At 41.1% G+C, this 18,437-nt stretch overlaps 1 protein-coding gene across 3 annotated transcripts in view; it reads right to left on the bottom strand.

The window, feature by feature from the left end:
* Positions 1–812: 812 nt before the first annotated feature.
* LOC120995636 (toll-like receptor 8) overlaps positions 813–18,437 on the bottom strand; it is a 90,421-nt gene continuing 72,796 nt past the window's right edge. For all 3 annotated transcript variants that reach the window (XM_040424979.1, XM_040424981.1, XM_040424980.1), the window contains one exon: positions 813–4,654. In XM_040424979.1, coding sequence (XP_040280913.1) covers positions 1,517–4,648 — 3,132 coding nt within the window. In that variant the 5' untranslated portion in view covers positions 4,649–4,654 and the 3' untranslated portion in view covers positions 813–1,516. The remainder of the gene's footprint in view (positions 4,655–18,437) is intronic.

An 18,437-nucleotide genomic window follows, 5' to 3' on the forward strand; every position in this document is an offset into this window, starting at 1 on the left:
AGTTCCAGTACCGATTGATACCTTGGTACTGAAGCCGACTTCGGAACCAAGGTTTAAGATGATTTTCAAGTTGTAAAATCAAATCCCAAAGTCCCGCGAGACTTCGGTCATAATGAATTTGCCTTGCAGGAGCCCATACATTTTAATGCTGTATGGAGACAAATCTCTGTACAGTATTAAAACGAATCTAGGATCCAAAGCTCCATTCACTCATCTCTAATTCTAATTGTAACAAGTGAAAAGATTTTCATTAAATCTATACATGCTTGTAATTCAAACAGCAGAAATATGAGCAATGTTAGGCAATGAATGTGTCTATTCAATGACAGAAAGCAGAGATCATGAAAAATGCTCAGCCTAAGTGTTAGTACAGTTAGTTGTTTATTAATATTGCTCCATCATTTCCCATGTCAATATAAATCATACATTTTTACAGTCAATTCAATGATTCATACCAGACAACTGTACAAACCTTGTAAACAAGATACATTGGGGCAGAGCCCTGTTCATATGTTACAGGCTAAAAAGAGAAAGAGGAAGGTACCTGAAGTAAGACAGTATTTAAATGTTGCTACCTAGCCCAGGGTAAGGCAGTATTAGAACAGCAGATGAATGAAGGGCATTAAAGGATTGTTCATCATGATTGGACCTGCAGAGGCAAGCATAGTTACCTGGATTCTGTCTCCTTCAGTCTCCTTGCGAGTCGTGTGACTGCAGTGGTGATGTGTCCCCGATGTGTCATGTCACTGGCTCACTTGATGCATGGTCGACCCATCACTGCTGCGGCCAGTCATTGCTGCAGCGGCCACGTGTAGAGCGAGGCAGCGATAGCCGAGAACTGAAGGAGCCAGAGCCCAGTGGTGGGGAGCAGGTCTGACCAAATGGGGAAACCTGGCTGGATGGCCTCCCGATGATGAACAAACCCTTTAAAGCTTTTATATGATATGTTTTGTTTTGTTTTTTAGAAGGAATGAGATCTAAGTTTGGGAATGCAGCAAGATGCACGTAAAACAGGAATAACAATACAAATAAAAAATACCTTTATAACAGAAAAATGATATGAAACAAAATCATAGTGTCTCATTAATTAGTATTTGTAACATGTTGATTGATTCCACTTAAAGTCATTGTCTCACCAGAACAGCTGTCAATCAGCTGTTCACTGCAAGTCCACATCCTTTATCCAGAGGCAGTCAGCTGATATTATGTCCAGTCAAGCATCCATGGTAAGACTGACCCACAAAAGTACCAGTAATGGACCCCAAAGATCCAGCAGAAGACTGTCCCATTTGGAGATGGCTTTGGAGACAATCAATTGTCACTAGGGTATATTTCTTATAGTATGATTGATAACATATGTCGTGTGTGCACAATTATAACAACAAAGATGTTCTATATAGGTAGAAGGGGCACCTCAAGATCATCTCCTCTGGTGGGTCTAAGGAACCCCAGCTAATAGGACCAACAGGAGTACATTTCATTATTCAACATATCACATTTTAATGATATTTCACTTCTACATAGCGATATAATCAGTATACATATTATTGTATCTGGTATAGTTTTCTGTCAATAAAACATTTTTCATTTTTTGCCAAAATAAGGGTTTTGCTTTGGGATTTTTGGGCCATTCCAAAATAGAACTCTTACAGATTTTCTTCCTGAGTCTCAGGTACTGGGAATTTTGTAGAACAGGCTGTAACAGTACAATGACAATTACGTCCATATTCTCATCCATCAGCTTTTGCATGGCCAGGTAGAAAGCTGTCCGGAACTTTCCTCTTCTTATGTATTTTTTTGTGAGAACAAATAATGTCTTTTTACTTTGGTTAATACTTTGTGCAATATTGTCTATGACAGCTTTTCCTGGCTCCCAGTCTCTTTCTTCTAGGCAGAGAAGTATGCTTTTGTTTCCATTGTCCTCAATCTGGTGGCAAAGTTCATTATAAACCCAGTCAGTAACAGCTGGATCTGTCTCGTCATATGTGATGAATGCGTCATACACGCTCCCCGAAGAACAAACTTTGAAACGTTTGAATCTTGCCTTGCACCAGTGGTATATATACCACACATCCCAATAAAACAAATGTTTCAGAACTGGTAATGCAGTTAGTGGAACAATTACCAGTGATGATGTTAGAAACAGCAGCATTGCTATCATGTCCACATTACAGGTCTGTATGTCAAAAGTTATAATCCCTTTCTTCTTCCAGTTATTAGGTGTGGCACAAGTAACATCAGTGGCTAGCCGTGGAATGGTGACATTATTTTTTATGATCCACTGCACAAGGTCAATGATTTCACATGTACAATCAAATGGGTTTCCTTTCAGTTTTAAAACCTTTAGATAATTATCATTCCCAGACAAAAATATTGACTTATTAATGGACTGAATAAGATTGAAACTTAAATCAAGGTGAGTAAGACTTACAGCTTTGAGAAGAAAGCCATCTGCTAAAGTTTGGATTGAATTGTGACTGATTATAAGTGTTTGCAAAGATTGTGTATAATTGCTCAAATGTGCAATTATCATTGTTAGCCTATTGTGACTTAAGTCAAGAATCTTCAGGTTCTTAAAGTATCTCAAATTCTTCCAATCAAAAAACTGTAATTCATTATGATTTAAATAAAGTTCAGAAAGGTTTGTAGGTAGGTTAATTAATGCTTCATCAGGCATTATAAGGATCTTGTTATGTGAAATATCAAGCAGTGAAAGATTGGTACATTGCTTAAATAGATTTAAGTAGCGTGTGTCTCCCTTTCCCCATAAGACATCCAAGCGATTTCCTGCAAACCTCAATTCTTTCAAAGAATTGCTTTTAATTTCAGGCTCAGTAAGAGTAGAGATCTTATTACCACTTAAGTTTAGAATGGTAAGCTTGTGAAGATTTTCAATGAAGTGCAGATGATGAGTTACACCTTCTACAATAAAATAGTGATCATTATAACTTATATCCAAGACTTCCAACTGTTTTAGTTCTTGAAAAGCACCGAAGGAAGCAAAATCTAGTTTATTGTATGACAAATCTAAATACGCTAGATTTGGAAAATAAATAAATTCTGATCCATTTAAATCCTGACCGATCCCATTTGAAGACAAGTTTAAACAAGCAATATCTGAAAATGCCCTAAATTCTTCTGGATCAATGAAGAAAATACTATTTGAGCTTAGGTCTAATGTTTTGCCATATTTACTACACTGGGGTTTAACAAGTTGATTCTCTGGAGTAATAATTGCTGGAGAGGTTTCAGTATCATACCATAAAAGAAGAGAAAATTGTGACTGTATTGGTTTGGAGAAACTACTGTAAAAGGTCTCTATAGTATTGCTTTTGTTAATGGTTTCAGAAAAAGGAGATATTCTGTTCTCAGATAAATAAAGTATAGAAAGACTTGGGAAGTTCTTAAATAAATCAAAGTCAACATTTCTAATAAAATTTATTCCAAGGTCCAAGATAGTCAATTTCTTTAGTTTTGTGAGTGGGGCCAAGTTCTTAGCAGTAACATCTCTAAACACATAACCTCTTATGTACAACTCCCTAAGTGATACTAATTTTGAAAAATTCTCAGAAATGTTAATATTTTTGGGATAAGATCGAAAGTTGTAGTTAAAGTTTAAGTTGATTACTTCCAAGGAAGGTAAATAACGGAAAAATTCTCCTGTTGAAATTTCAGTCATTAAGTAATTTAATGCAAGATTTAGAATTTTTAACCGAGTTGTGTTCTGAAACCATGTTTTTGGAATGGAGCTCAGAGATGTGCTGCCTAAGTGAAGTGTACTAAGGTTTGCAAGGTTTTGAAAAGCAAACTCATCTATTTCAATAGAAGATTTTCCAGGACATTCATAGCATGGATATGGAGCATTATAACATCGTGGACAGTTCCCACTCAGATAAAGAATTTCTAAGTTTACTAGATTTTTAAAGTCATCTCGGTGAATTACTTTTATCCTGTTATTGCTTAAATGAAGTTCTTTCAGTGATGAAGGCAAGTCCTGTGGCACACTGGTTATGTTGTTAAATGACAGGTTTAGCACAGTTAATTCCTTCAAGTCTGTAAATGTTCCATTTTCAATGTCCAATTTGCCAGGGCATTTATTACCATAATAACAGTTACGTCCCAAATTTAGTTTCCTCAGATGCTTAATGCTAGAGAAACTTGTCCTGTTGATTGAGAAAATATAGTTATACTGAAAACTCAACATGCTTATACTGTCTGGCAATCCAGGAGGAATTTCACATAAATAATTAGAGTCTATGATTAACTGCTCCAGTTTTGTCAAGTTGGAAAATGTTCCGTTTCTTATCTCAAGTCCTCTTTTACATTTATTGACATTGTCAAGTCTTGACTTTGGATAGTGATTTATGCTTATGTCTATTTTTGTAAGATTTTGCCATTCTTGAAAACATGATTGATCTATGTTCTGTATGATGTTTTGCTTTAATAACAGGACAACAGATTTTGAATTATAGTCACTAGGATGTGGCACTGTTTTCAGACTACGAGCACTGCAGTCAAAGACAACAGAGTTGTTCTTTTCTGTAATAGAGCATGGAATAGTCTTGTTGGTTGGCGAAGAACTGCCAACTCCAAGAAAACAAGCCATTATCACTAATTTGATGTATGTGTTCCTCAAATAGTTTAACATTTTATCCTGAAAGAAAAAAAATATACATGAGGTTAAGGTAGTAAAATGTTTAAACAAAACATATTTTGTTACGTATGAACAGTAAACTCAAGTCAAACACATAAAAGATTATCAGAATTGCTGCTGGACCACAATGCAATATCTGTAACAGGATACCCGCTTCCATTTGTCAATTATAATTCTGGTGTCTTCCTATGTGACAGTGTGACATTTGGGCCCTCTTAGGCACCGTAGCTTTATAATTGACTGCAACCATTGCACCCTTTATATCAATGCAGCTAATAGTCTCCATTTTATGTTTTGTTGCATTTAGAGTGGTTGGCCAAGCTTCTATAAAGTTTCCAAAATCATTTCTCACTGAGCTCAACAACATGGATTATGCTCTTTGGAGTGTATATAGATTCACCTTATAATGTAGTGGTATATTTAAAGATCTGCCTCAGGATTTTATCCTAAGGGGGTTATCCTAGATTTTAAAAATTTATGCAATTTTTTTCCATAAGCAGAGAGTTCATTGTCTGAGTCCATATTAAAACTCATGCCCATATATGTGAATAGGGCTGAACTCCAATACCAGACACAACCTATAGAGAGACTTTATTGGTTCAAGAAGAGAAAACAGATATTTTTTTTGAACAACCCCTTTAATGTAATGATGTTCTGTATTGTATTTGGAGCATGTGTTACTGTAGTGAATAGCAGCCCAAACACAAATACCATGTACAGCACAGGATGCGCTGATATGCATAATAAAGTAGGCGAGAAAAGCAAAAGTAGTGCTTTTGTATCATTTACCCATAATTGCGGAATCGCATTAACTATAATAACCATAATTATATGTTAATGGAATAATGGGGACCATGATCGTATGTGACCTCAGTAGTGGGGGGAATAAATATTTGAGTGACAGGGGCTGTTTATATCTTCTGCCTCTGTGCAACAACAATGTCTTAACACCTTTTTTCAGAGGTTTAAGTGTCCCCCTCCTGATTCTAATACAATGCTCTTATGATGATGGTTTTTAGATTATGTATGCATCAATAGACATATGGAATATAGGATATGCGATTTTTCATTTCCTTTCCATGTTTCTATCTGGTTTTGCATTGCCCTTATTCATGGGTTTTTGACCGCCTGACATTCAATAAAATTCTCCGGAGTATTCCTGTAATAAACAAGTATTGTACCTGTACACGTAAGACTGGCCTTCATATGGTGCGGCTGACGTCTGCCCGGGGGAGTGTCTCGGAGAGGCGCTCCTGCCTCCGGAGCAGCGGATGGCTGATTGGATGTGCCGGATGGTGGTGGGAGGAGCCATCTGTTATAGCATTCAGCCTTCGGCGGCCGCTTCACGGCCACACTAGTGTTGGGAGTGCTGCCACTTGAGAGGTGGCGTGATTGCTATATGTTTGTTTGTTCTACTGATAATAATTTTTAGTGGCAGGAGTAGCGACGGGGTTCCTGAAGAGGTTGGAATACCAGAAATGCGTTGAACCAGTATCTAGTTACAGCCAGTGCCAGTAGATCTAATGAGATATACCAGACAACATTAGTTAGTTTTTAATGCTTATTGTTAGTGAGGCTTCTTCAGTAAGGTAGTAGGGGTGTGGAGTATTAGTGACCTACTCGACAAGAGGCCTAATACTAAGAGATATACCATACCTCGGCACCACTGAGCCTCACTAGTGATATTACACCAGAGCTGCATATCACTGACGCATAGTGTGGGTTGAACAGTTACTATTGGTTACGCTCAATAATAGACACTAGAGCAAAGGTGGTCATATTCACACTCATGCATTCAGTTGCGTAGTTACGCATATATGGCTCTTGTGTGTAATATTGGGTAAAAAATCATCCCTTGATGGTGTCCTCCATTTTAAGTAAATAACAAAATAAAGTTGGTTTGTTATTTTATTTTTAGCGTCCCTATAAAGTCCTCCACCCCTTCCCCATCTCTTAACTCGCTTACAGGAGAAGCTTCTGGCATTGCACTGTTGCATAGGCAACTGGACCATTTGCAGGATAGGATTCCAGTTTCATGTAGTTGTAGTCCACCCATTCCAGTTATTACTTTAGTTGTCCTCCTCTGAACCCTCTCCAGCTCTGCTATGTCTGTCTTGTTCACAGGAGCCCAGAATTGTACACCGTATTTCATGTGCAGTTTGACTAGTGTATTGGCCTTGGAAGCAGTTGCCTGACACTGGTTTCTACAGTTGTCCTTTTCCATGTCACTGTTACACAGTGTTTTACAATTTAGCATGTACAATATGTATTTTTCCTTCCCATGTGCATCATTTTACAATTTTTTGTGTTAAACCTCATCCACCACGTTTCTGCCTAAGCCTCCAGTCTATCCAGATCTGTAGCAGTATACTACCGGCATAAAGTTTTCAAGCTCTATTTTTGACCCCTTTTTGAATTTTAGCACCAGATTTGCTAAGCACCTATCCTATGGAACACTCCCTGTCATTGTAGAGTCAGTAAATATCATAAATAAAGGTCAGTCTATTACATTACTTAGTTCTCTTAAAATATAGAAGTGTTCGCTTTCTCCTCATCCCTCTCTAAAACTCCTCCCTCATCACTCTGCATGGGCCAACACTCTCTGGTTTAAACATTTTACCATTTATAAAACTGAAGAACATTTTAGGGTCGATTTTACTCTCCTTGGTAATGAATTCCCCTGTGTCCAGCTTGGCCGCTTTAGGCTACTTTCACACTAGCGTTCAGAGAGGATCCAACTGGTGTCTGCACAGATGGATCCTCTCCTATAATGCAGACGTTTGTATCCGTTCAGAACGGATCCGTCTGCATTATAGTTTAAAAAAATTCTAAGTCTGAAAGTTGTTCAGACGGATCCGTCCAGACTTTACATTGAAAGTCAATGGGGGACGGATCCGTTTGAAAATTGAGCCATATTGTGTCAACTTCAAACGGATCCGTCTTCCTGCTGAGCGGAGCGGAGGCTGAACGCTGCCAGACTGATGCATTCTGAGCGGATCTGCATCCACTTAGAATGCATTGGGGCTGGACGGAAGCGTTCGGGGCCGCTTGTGAGACCCTTCAAACGGAGCTCACAAGCGGAGCCCCGACGCTAGTGTGAAAGTAGCCTTAATCTGTCTTTTACATATTCTATTTTTTTCATTATAGTTTTTCAATGCTTCTTCACTACCTTGTTTTAGCAATTTAATTTTTTTTTTGTCATTCATTGCTCCCTTTACATATTTCTATGAATCTACAAAGTTTTTTTCTTGTTCCTCCCCTGTTTATTACCATACGGTATGTACCTCTCGCAGTTCTATTTTAGTTCTGCTTTCTTATTTCCGAGAACGTTAGTGAGGCTAATAGCCTCTCTTAGCTGGTCAAATTGTAGTTTTTGAAGTTTGGTGTTTTTGTGCTTCCCTGAAGAAACACTCTTTTGAATGAGAATTGGAAGGTTATTATTTTATGGTTATTATTTCCCAGGTGTCCCACAACCTGCACATCTGTTGTTCTGCCAGGTCTATTGGTTAATACTAAGTCCAGTATGGCCGTCCTTCTAGTCGGGTTCTGAACCAGTTGGGAGATGTAATTGTCTTTGGTTATTGCCAAGAACATGTTTCCTTTATAAGGTCTACAGGTTTGTTTCCCAGTCTATATTTGGGTGGTTGAATAATAACAACCTCATTATGATTTGCCATGTCATCTACTACCATTAGTAGTAGATTTTCTGTGGACTCTGTTAATATATTAGGTGGCTTATATCAAACCCCTATCAGTATTTTATTATTGTTCCTGCCTCCATGTATTTCTACCCACAGGAACTCCACATGTTCATTTACCTCACTTATATCTTTCCATAGTGTGGGCGTTAGACAGGATTTTATATAAAGACAAACTCATCCTCTGATTTTTATGATACTTTCTAAACAGACTGTAACCCTGTAATTTTCAGCCATTCTTCTCTGTAGATCCTCTCAAGCTTTGTCAGGTCGAATTGGGACCGTCGATGGACAGACACTTTCAGGTATCTCCAGGGATATTCAATTAGATTCAAATCATGACCACTCAAAGACATTCACAGAGTTGCACCTAAGCCACTCCTGTGTTGTCCTGGTTGTGTGCTTAGTGTCATTGTCTTATTGAAAGGTGAACCTTCAGCCCAGTCTCATGTCCAGAGCACTCTGGATAAGGTTTTCATTAAAGGGGTTATCCAGGAATAGATATTTATGACTCATCCTCAGGATAGATGATCGATATCAGATCTGTGTGGGTGTGACATCTGGAACCCCTGCTGATCTTCTGATAGGAAAGACCTTGAGTAGCAAAGACTCTTCCTAGGCCAGTGACATCACTGTAGTTTGATCACATGGCCTAGTTTCAGCTTAGCCTCATTCAAGTCAATGAGGCTGAGTAGCAATAACAAACACTGCAACTATACAATGTACAGCACTGTCCTTAGAAAACTGCCGGTAGCTTGAATCGCTCACCCTAGCTTCGGTGAGTGCAGCAGCACCCTGAAACAGCTGATCGCAGGGATGCCCGGAACTTGGGCCCTTGCTGATGTGATAATGATAACCTATCCTGAAGATGTCATCATTATCTTTTCCAGGATAACCCCTTTAACAATATTTGTAGTTTGCTCCATTCAGCTTTCTCTCAACCCTGACCAGTCTCCTTGTCCCAGTGCCTGAAAAACACTCCTTAACCATGATACTGCCACCACCATGCTTAATTGTAGCAATGGTATTGGACAGATGGTGAGCAGTCCCTAGTTTCCTCCAGAAATAACACTTAAAATTGAGGCCAAAAAGATTAGTCTTGGTTTCATCAAACTAGAAAATCTTGAGTCTAAGAGTTGCAGCGTTCCACTACGTGTGTGTGGGCACTGCTTAAAAGCACTTTTTACCTTGTCAATTGCATTATGTTGTATTGTGGTACTTTGTACTAATGTATCTGCAAAATCCCTGTTACCAGGCAGATTAGGTGTAATTTATACATCCCACCACTAGATGGGGATATAACTTAGGTTCTATATATACCTAGTTCAGGCCTAGTGAGTCAGGACAGGGGACAGGTCAGTGGTTGTTGATTGATTATTCAATACGTTTATGATTGGTTTCTAAGTATAGGTAGACCCTCTCATAAATAATCCTCAGTAGTCTCAAAATGTTTATAACCTGTACTGAGTGTGCCTTATTGTATTTAAATAAAGATTTAACTTTTAATTTCATATATATAAAATGTGCGCCTTCTTACGCTAATTTGCTCCTGGGCTGGTGGGAGGCCAATGTCATTGGTTCAGAGAAAATGGAGAAGTGGCAAGACACAATAGTTCTATGGCTGAGGTTCATCGACGATGTCTTTGTATTGTGGAGAGGGACTGAAGACTCCTTTACGGAGTTTATGGAGATAATTAATGATAATGCTTTAGGTCTAAGGTTTACATCTGAATCTAGTCACGACTCACTACCATTCTTTGATGTACTCATTGAGCGAGGCCAAAGCAATAACATAGTTACCTCTGTCTATCGCAAAAAGACAGCTACCAACAGTTTACTCCGCTGGGAGAGCTCCCATCCCTATGCTCTACGTAAGGGCATACCTAAAGGCCAGTACCTAAGACTTAGGCGTAATTGCTCCACCATGAGCAAATTTAAAAGTGCAGCTAAGGACCTACGGTACAGATTTAGGGAAAGAGGATACCCAGACGGAGTACTTAGGGTAGCATATGAGGCAGCATGCTCGGAGAATAGAGACATGCTCCTCATACCCAAGAAAAGTAGGCTGGAATCTATCATACCCTCAAAAAAGACTCGTATCATAGGGACCTTTGATGATGCTCATCAAGAGGTCAGAAGGATACTCTCTAAGCACTGGGATATTCTTAGGACGGACCCGGATCTGGAGGACATGATAGGGCCATACCCTATGATTACTTATAGAAAGGGAAGAAGTCTCAAGGACAGACTAGTTAACAGCCACTACCAGCCTCCCACTAATCCTGGCAACTGGCTGTCAAGGAAACCTTTTGGTACCTACAAGTGTGGGAGATGCAGGGCATGTAGCCAGGTAATCAGGACCAAGACCTTCACGTGCTCACACACAGGCAGAGAGTATGTCATACGTGACTATGTGAACTGTCTAACCATTGGTGTAGTGTACCTGGCACAGTGCTACTGCCCCCTTGACTATGTAGGGAAAACAAAAAGAGAGTTCAGGCGACGGATTAGAGAACACCATAATGACATTGAAAACAACAAAGATACGTCAGTGGCACGTCATATCAACCTCTGTCATGGCGGAAATTCTGACTGCCTCAAATTCATAGGCATCCAACAAGTGCCCAAGCCCAGGAGGGGAGGAGACTGGGACAAAATGATTTTGAGGGCTGAAACGAGGTGGATCTATAAAATGAAATCGGTTACCCCAAATGGTCTAAATGAATACCTTTCCTATAAACCGTTCCTATGATATGTGGAGTATATACATGTATGTACGTCTTGGCATCTAGTACATGTATATACACCTATATATGTACATACATATGGACTTTATATACCTCCACATTCACTGTTCTGCCCAGTACCATATATAAAGACAATATATATTTCTGATGATCATGAATAGACACCTGTATGGTAGTCAGATATATATCCATCCATTTTGACATGTTCTCCTATGTAAGGGTCTATCTACCCTGGAGAATATGCCAATGGAGACACTATAATGTCCTGAAATACAACATAAGATCAGTTAGGGACGATGTAATGTCTAACTGTGTCATTGCTAATTACCTCTTCTCAATCTCATCTAGCCCAAGATGACACATAGTCAGCGCTAACCAGCATCTTACAACACAGTGAGCCGGCCGGGGACGCGGCGTGAGATCCCCATGACAACTAGCCACTCCCCAGTACTATGTCACTTCCGTCTAGCAGCGGAGAGCAGCGAGACCGCCGAAGTGAGTAAGCGGCACCTAGCTGAATGTATCCCCGCCACGATCTGACAGGTAACTGGGAGGGAGGGCAACTATACAATGCGCAGCCCACAACCTGACCGATTGGTCAATTTGAATAGAGGTGGAGCGGGACGCACATAAAAAGACTGAACTGCATTACCACATTGCCACTGCAGCTTGATCCTAATAGGCGCACAGCCACTGCTCCAGGCGCCCGAACATTTCCTTTTCTCTCCCTGAAGAGCGAGGTTCTTACCTGGTGAAACGCGTCGGAGGAGGACACAGATCACACCAATTAGGGAGGTAAGAGCATAGGGACACTTACTCTAGGCCCGAGGTTCCTGAGGCTGGGGGTCGTCCTTCTAAGGACGAGTGCCCCGACTACAGCCAGTGAGGCTATTCCATTGACCAGACTAGGCCAAGTAGGGTTAGCATATAGGGAAAGTTTATTGGTCCATCCAGGCCCACTTTCTACATGCAGTAAATATCCCCTACAGTCTCTCTAGTAGGCCCTACCCTATTAATAGAGTACCTATCCTTCTTTCCCTAACTAGGCAGGAATTCACTATATTCCACAGTCTCTATTATTTTATATATATGAAATTAAAAGTTAAATCTTAATTTAAATACAATAAGGCACACTCAGTACAGGTTATAAACATTTTGAGACTACTGAGGATTATTTATGAGAGGGTCTACCTATACTTAGACACCAATCATAAACGTATTGAATATTTACAATACCCATATAACGCTAATGGCAGGCTTCCTGTCTGCAAGTCCAAACCTGGAAGCGTGGGCTACAGAGGCTAAAAGCGTGTTTTCAGACACTGACTACATCCAGACTCACTCAACTACCAACATCAAAAACGTGTTTAAAGATCTGACAGGAGCATACAAAGATTTAATTGTATCATGGTGGGAAATACAATCTCTGGACCACTACCTTAAAGAAAACATTGTTCCAAAAGGGCTAAGAATTAACCTGACCCCTGCAGATAGACTGAGAAATACAAGTCTTATCAAAAAGTGGGAGGAGGAAGCCACAGCCAGCTCTCACAGGTTTATGCGCCTGCTCCTTGAGGAAGAAAAACTGAACCTTGACTGCAAGCAGAAAAGGGTGGATAACCTGAGAGAGCAGGCTCTTAGATTTAAAGACGAGGCCCAATTCGCCATCAAAGAGGAAACTCTGCAAAACACTATTGAGAGGTTTCACTTTACCTTCAGAGAACGTAAGCACCAGCAATACGTACGAGACTCAACAGAGTTTAAAGAAAACAGAGCATATCTCTTCTTGAGCAAAACCCAACATAAAGAAACACCTATTGAGATCTCCTCCTCAGAAGCAGAGGGATCTGAAAGTGAACAAGGTAGAATAAGAGGAGGCAGAGGACAGAGATACAGAGGGAGAGGGGGCAGGGGGAGACCCAGAATAGCTAGGAATACCTACGGGGAAAGCTATCAAACATGCAACACTGCAGGACCTACACCTGCCCACTCATCTTCAGCTGCATCATCCTCTACTTTTTTGGCCCAGGCCCCCACACAGATGCCTTATCAATTAAGAAACAAAGTGTAGGGGGACACCAAGTGAACACACCAAACAAGACGCAAATCATCAATATTTCATCCTATAACATGTCCTCCAGTGACATATCCCTCCTAAGCAAAGGCCTGTCATTTGTTCCCACAGTAAAATACGATACGTTTGAATGGAGCAAAGATTTAGCCCTATTCACATGTAAACTACTCTGGCACAAACACTTCTGCCTACAGGACCGTAATACACTTGAAGAGCTTAACATGAATCCCCGAGAGCTGGAAGCTACACGCACTCTTGTAGAACTTATGGAAGAAGGTGATAAGGATAGAGCAGAGGGTCCATTCACTGAGTTAAAATTAAAAAGTACTCAGATGCCACCACCTCTACCAGACTCTAGTGTGTCCATATTCTACAAATTAGTATCAAGGGACCTTGAATTTATAAACATCACTAGGGGGGCATCAAACATGAACAATGAAGAATATCAAGCCCTAATCAGTCTAGAAAAAGATCGCAATATAATAATAAAACCAGCAGATAAAGGGGGAAATCTGGTCATAATGGATCAAGATGCATATAAAAATATGTGCCTAGACATCCTGCAGGATAGGGGAACATACGAAATCTTATCACAGGATCCTGGACCACTCTTTCTCTCAGAACTGAGAGAAATACTAAACCAGGGACTGAGAGAAAAACTAATTGACCAGACAGAACTAGATTTCCTTCTTCCAACATACCCGGTCACAGCCACTTTCTACTCCACACCTAAGATCCATAAGGGCACTATACCCCTTAAAGGGCGTCCAATAGTGTCAGGGGTAGGAAGCCTAGGGTAAAATATAGGCATCTATGTGGACAAAATCCTAAGACCATTTGTGGAGACACTGCCATCATATATAAGGGACACTTCTGACCTTTTGCTGAGACTGAGTGGTGTATGTATAGATAATGAAACCATGTTTGTGTCCATTGATGTTGAGGCTCTATATAGCTCGATCAAACACGATTTAGGCCTCAAGGCAGTGGAAAGTTACCTATCTATGAGAGATAAAAGATGATCCAGACACAATCAATTTGTACTGGAACTTCTGAACTTCAGCCTCACTAAGAACTTTTTTGTCTTTGACAACCGCCACTACCACCAGCTCAGGGGCACGGCGATGGGAAGTTCCTGTGCGCCTTCTTACGCTAATTTGCTCCTGGGCTGGTGGGAGGCCAATGTCATTGGTTCAGAGAAAATGGAGAAGTGGCAAGACACAATAGTTCTATGGCTGAGGTTCATCGACGATGTCTTTGTATTGTGGAGAGGGACTGAAGACTCCTTTACGGAGTTTATGGAGATAATTAATGATAATGCTTTAGGTCTAAGGTTTACATCTGAATCTAGTCACGACTCACTACCATTCTTAGATGTACTCATTGAGCGAGGCCAAAGCAATAACATAGTTACCTCTGTCTATCGCAAAAAGACAGCTACCAACAGTTTACTCCGCTGGGAGAGCTCCCATCCCTATGCTCTACGTAAGGGCATACCTAAAGACCAGTACCTAAGACTTAGGCGTAATTGCTCCACCATGAGCAAATTTAAAAGTGCAAGTAAGGACCTACGGTATAGATTTAGGGAAAGAGGATACCCAGACGGAGTACTTAGGGTAGCATATGAGACAGCATGCTCGGAGAATAGAGACATGCTCCTCATACCCAAGAAAAGTAGGCTGGAATCTATCATACCCTCAAAAAAGACTCGTATCATAGGGACCTTTGATGATGCTCATCAAGAGGTCAGAAGGATACTCTCTAAGCACTGGGATATTCTTAGGACGGACCCGGATCTGGAGGACATGATAGGGCCATACCCTATGATTACTTATAGAAAGGGAAGAAGTCTCAAGGACAGACTAGTTAACAGCCACTATCAGCCTCCCACTAATCCTGGCAACTGGCTGTCAAGGAAACCTTTTGGTACCTACAAGTGTGGGAGATGCAGGGCATGTAGCCAGGTACTCAGGACCAAGACCTTCACATGCTCACACACAGGCAGAGAGTATGTCAAACGTGACTATGTGAACTGTCTAACCATTGGTGTAGTGTACCTGGCACAGTGCTCCTGCCCCCTTGACTATGTAGGGAAAACAAAAAGAGAGTTCAGGCGACGGATTAGAGAACACCATAATGACATTGAAAACAACAAAGATACGTCAGTGGCACGTCTTGGCATCTAGTACATGTATATACACCTATATATGTACATACATATGGACTTTATATACCTCCACATTCACTGTTCTGCCCAGTACCATATATAAAGACAATATATATTTCTGATGATCATGAATATACACCTGTATGGTAGTCAGATATATATCCATCCATTTTGACATGTTCTCCTATGTAAGGGTCTATCTACCCTGGAGAATATGCCAATGGAGACACTATAATGTCCTGAAATACAACATAAGATCGAGATCAGTTAGGTACGATGTAATGTCTAACTGTGTCATTGCTAATTACCTCTTCTCAATCTCATCTAGCCCAAGATGACACATAGTCAGCGCTAACCAGCATCTTACAACACAGTGAGCCGGCCGGGGACGCGGCGTGAGATCCCCATGACAACTAGCCACTCCCCAGTACTATGTCACTTCCGTCTAGCAGCGGAGAGCAGCGAGACCGCCGAAGTGAGTAAGCGGCACCTAGCTGAATGTATCCCCACCACGATCTGACAGGTAACTGGGAGGGAGGGCAACTATACAATGCGCAGCCCACAACCTGACCGATTGGTCAATTTGAATAGAGGTGGAGCGGGACGCACATAAAAAGACTGAACTGCATTACCACATTGCCACTGCAGCTTGATCCTAATAGGCGCACAGCCACTGCTCCAGGCGCCCGAACATTTCCTTTTCTCTCCCTGAAGAGCCAGGTTCTTACCTGGTGAAACGCGTCGGAGGAGGACACAGATCACACCAATTAGGGAGGTAAGAGCATAGGGACACTTACTCTAGGCCCGAGGTTCCTGAGGCTGGGGGTCGTCCTTCTAAGGACGAGTGCCCCGACTACAGCCAGTGAGGCTATTCCATTGACTAGACTAGGCCAAGTAGGGTTAGCATATCGGGAAAGTTTATTGGTCCATCCAGGCCCACTTTCTACATGCAGTAAATATCCCCTACAGTCTCTCTAGTAGGCCCTACCCTATTAATAGAGTACCTATCCTTCTTTCCCTAACTAGGCAGGAATTCACTATATTCCACAGTCTCTATTATTTTATATATATGAAATTAAAAGTTAAATCTTAATTTAAATACAATAAGGCACACTCAGTACAGGTTATAAACGTTGATTGATTATTTAGTCTGCTGAGAGTGAGAGAGTGCTGATCTAGCACTTCTGCTCTGATAAAAGTTTAGTCCAGAGAGGGACAAGGAAAAAGGACTTATCTATCCAAAGGATAAAAGCCACAAATCAGGCATCAAGGACCTTTGGGATATTCAGGTGAAGGATACCATAGCCTCCGGCAACCTCACCAAAAATTGCACTGATATAGAAAATATCTTGCTAAGCTCCAAATCAAACCTAAAAAGCCTAGAAACAGTGGATTTGCAGAATCAACTCTGTAACATCAAGAGACTGCATTTTTGTACTGCTGCAACCAAAGTAATCAACAGTAAAAGTTGTGAGTTGCATTTCACCACTGTCTACCTCATTATTACCACTATTGGTTTTACCACCATTAACGGTACTGGCGTCACGGAAAAAACCATCAAGGGACTCAGCCGCAACAAGCACCCTAAGCACCCCTAATATCAAGGGCACCTCAACCACCATCTTGGCTGATGCTTCCCTACCACAGAGCGTGCCCCGGAGGATTTTGTGCTGTCCACCTCAACACTGTGCTGCCAGCCCAGGGAGGCTTTCTGCTAACCCTGAGTAAACTGATGAACTGTGTGCTATATTTTGGCCCCTCATCGGTCCACCGTGCACCTCACGTGTTGCCACTGCGCTACTGGCTGGCTGCAGAGTCCAGACGGGCTTTCATGTGTCTTTGTTTGAGGAGAAGCTTCTTCCTGCCCACTCTGTCATAAAGCCCAGATTGGTGGAGTGCTGCAGTGAGGGTTGACCTTCTGGAGGTTTATCCCATTTGTGCACAGTATCTTCAGCCAGAGTAACCATTTGGTTCTTAATTACCTCTCTTAACAAGAACCTTCTCTCCTTATTACTTAGCTTGGTGGGTAGGCCAGCTCTAGGAAGAGTCCTGGTTGTTCCAAACCTCTTCCATTTAAGAATTATGAAGGGCCATTGTGCTCTTAGTAATTTTTAGTGCAGCAGAAATGTTTTTGTACCCTTCTCCAATCCTGTCTCTGAGCTCCACAAGCAGTTCTTTCCTCCTCATGGCTTGATTTTTGCTTTGATATACATTGTCAGCTGTGAGAGCTTGTATAGACAGGGATGTTCAAATCACTTCCAGTCAAATGAATTTACCACAGGTGGACTCCAATCAAGGTGTAGAAACATCTGAGGGATGATCAAGAGAAAAGGCTCCCCAGAGCTAAATTTCAGGTGTTTTTCCTTTTTAAGAAATTAGCAAAATTACTTTCTTAATAATGGGGTACTGAGTGCAGACTGATGCGGGGAAAACTTGATTTAAAAAAAGAAATTCTGTGAAAAAAGTGTCCAAAGACTTTCCAAATGTATTGTATATAAAGACTTAGCATGAGGGGTTGTCCACCTTAAGTGGCCTTTCTGCCACACCCACCCACATGGCTGAACCTACAGAGGGAAACGTACATACCTGCTCCCTGCCGCTGGGTTCCAGCTCCTTCACTCCCCTGCTGCTACTGCAGTGCTCCGATCTCTACTGGTAAACTTCCTGTTTAATAAGGTCACGTGGCCAATGCAGCCAATAGATTGCCGAAGTGGTGACGTGATGCCCATGTGTCATGTCACTGGGTCACATGACGCATGGCGACCATCACTGCTGCTATTAGATGCAGTGGCCATGTGTCCGACGTCATACAGAAAGCAGCATGGAGCAGATCAGTATGCTTCTCTACACAGGTTAAGCCACATGTGTAGAGGGAATCTGTATGAAAGGCCCCCTGAAGGTATAATTGTCTTTACAGTCAGTTTTGTATTAGTCTGCATTGCCATAATATGCGCCACATTTATCACATGTTTGATAAATTTGGTGGATCTTTATGTCTAATACTTTTGTTTTGAGATGTTACTCCACTTTTTATGTCAACAATTTTTTAAACAGTTTTAAAAAGTTGCAGTTGATACTGTAAATCTGGCTTAAATCA

This window comes from Bufo bufo, chromosome 3, assembly GCF_905171765.1.
Source record: "Bufo bufo chromosome 3, aBufBuf1.1, whole genome shotgun sequence".
Taxonomy (NCBI): domain Eukaryota; kingdom Metazoa; phylum Chordata; class Amphibia; order Anura; family Bufonidae; genus Bufo; species Bufo bufo.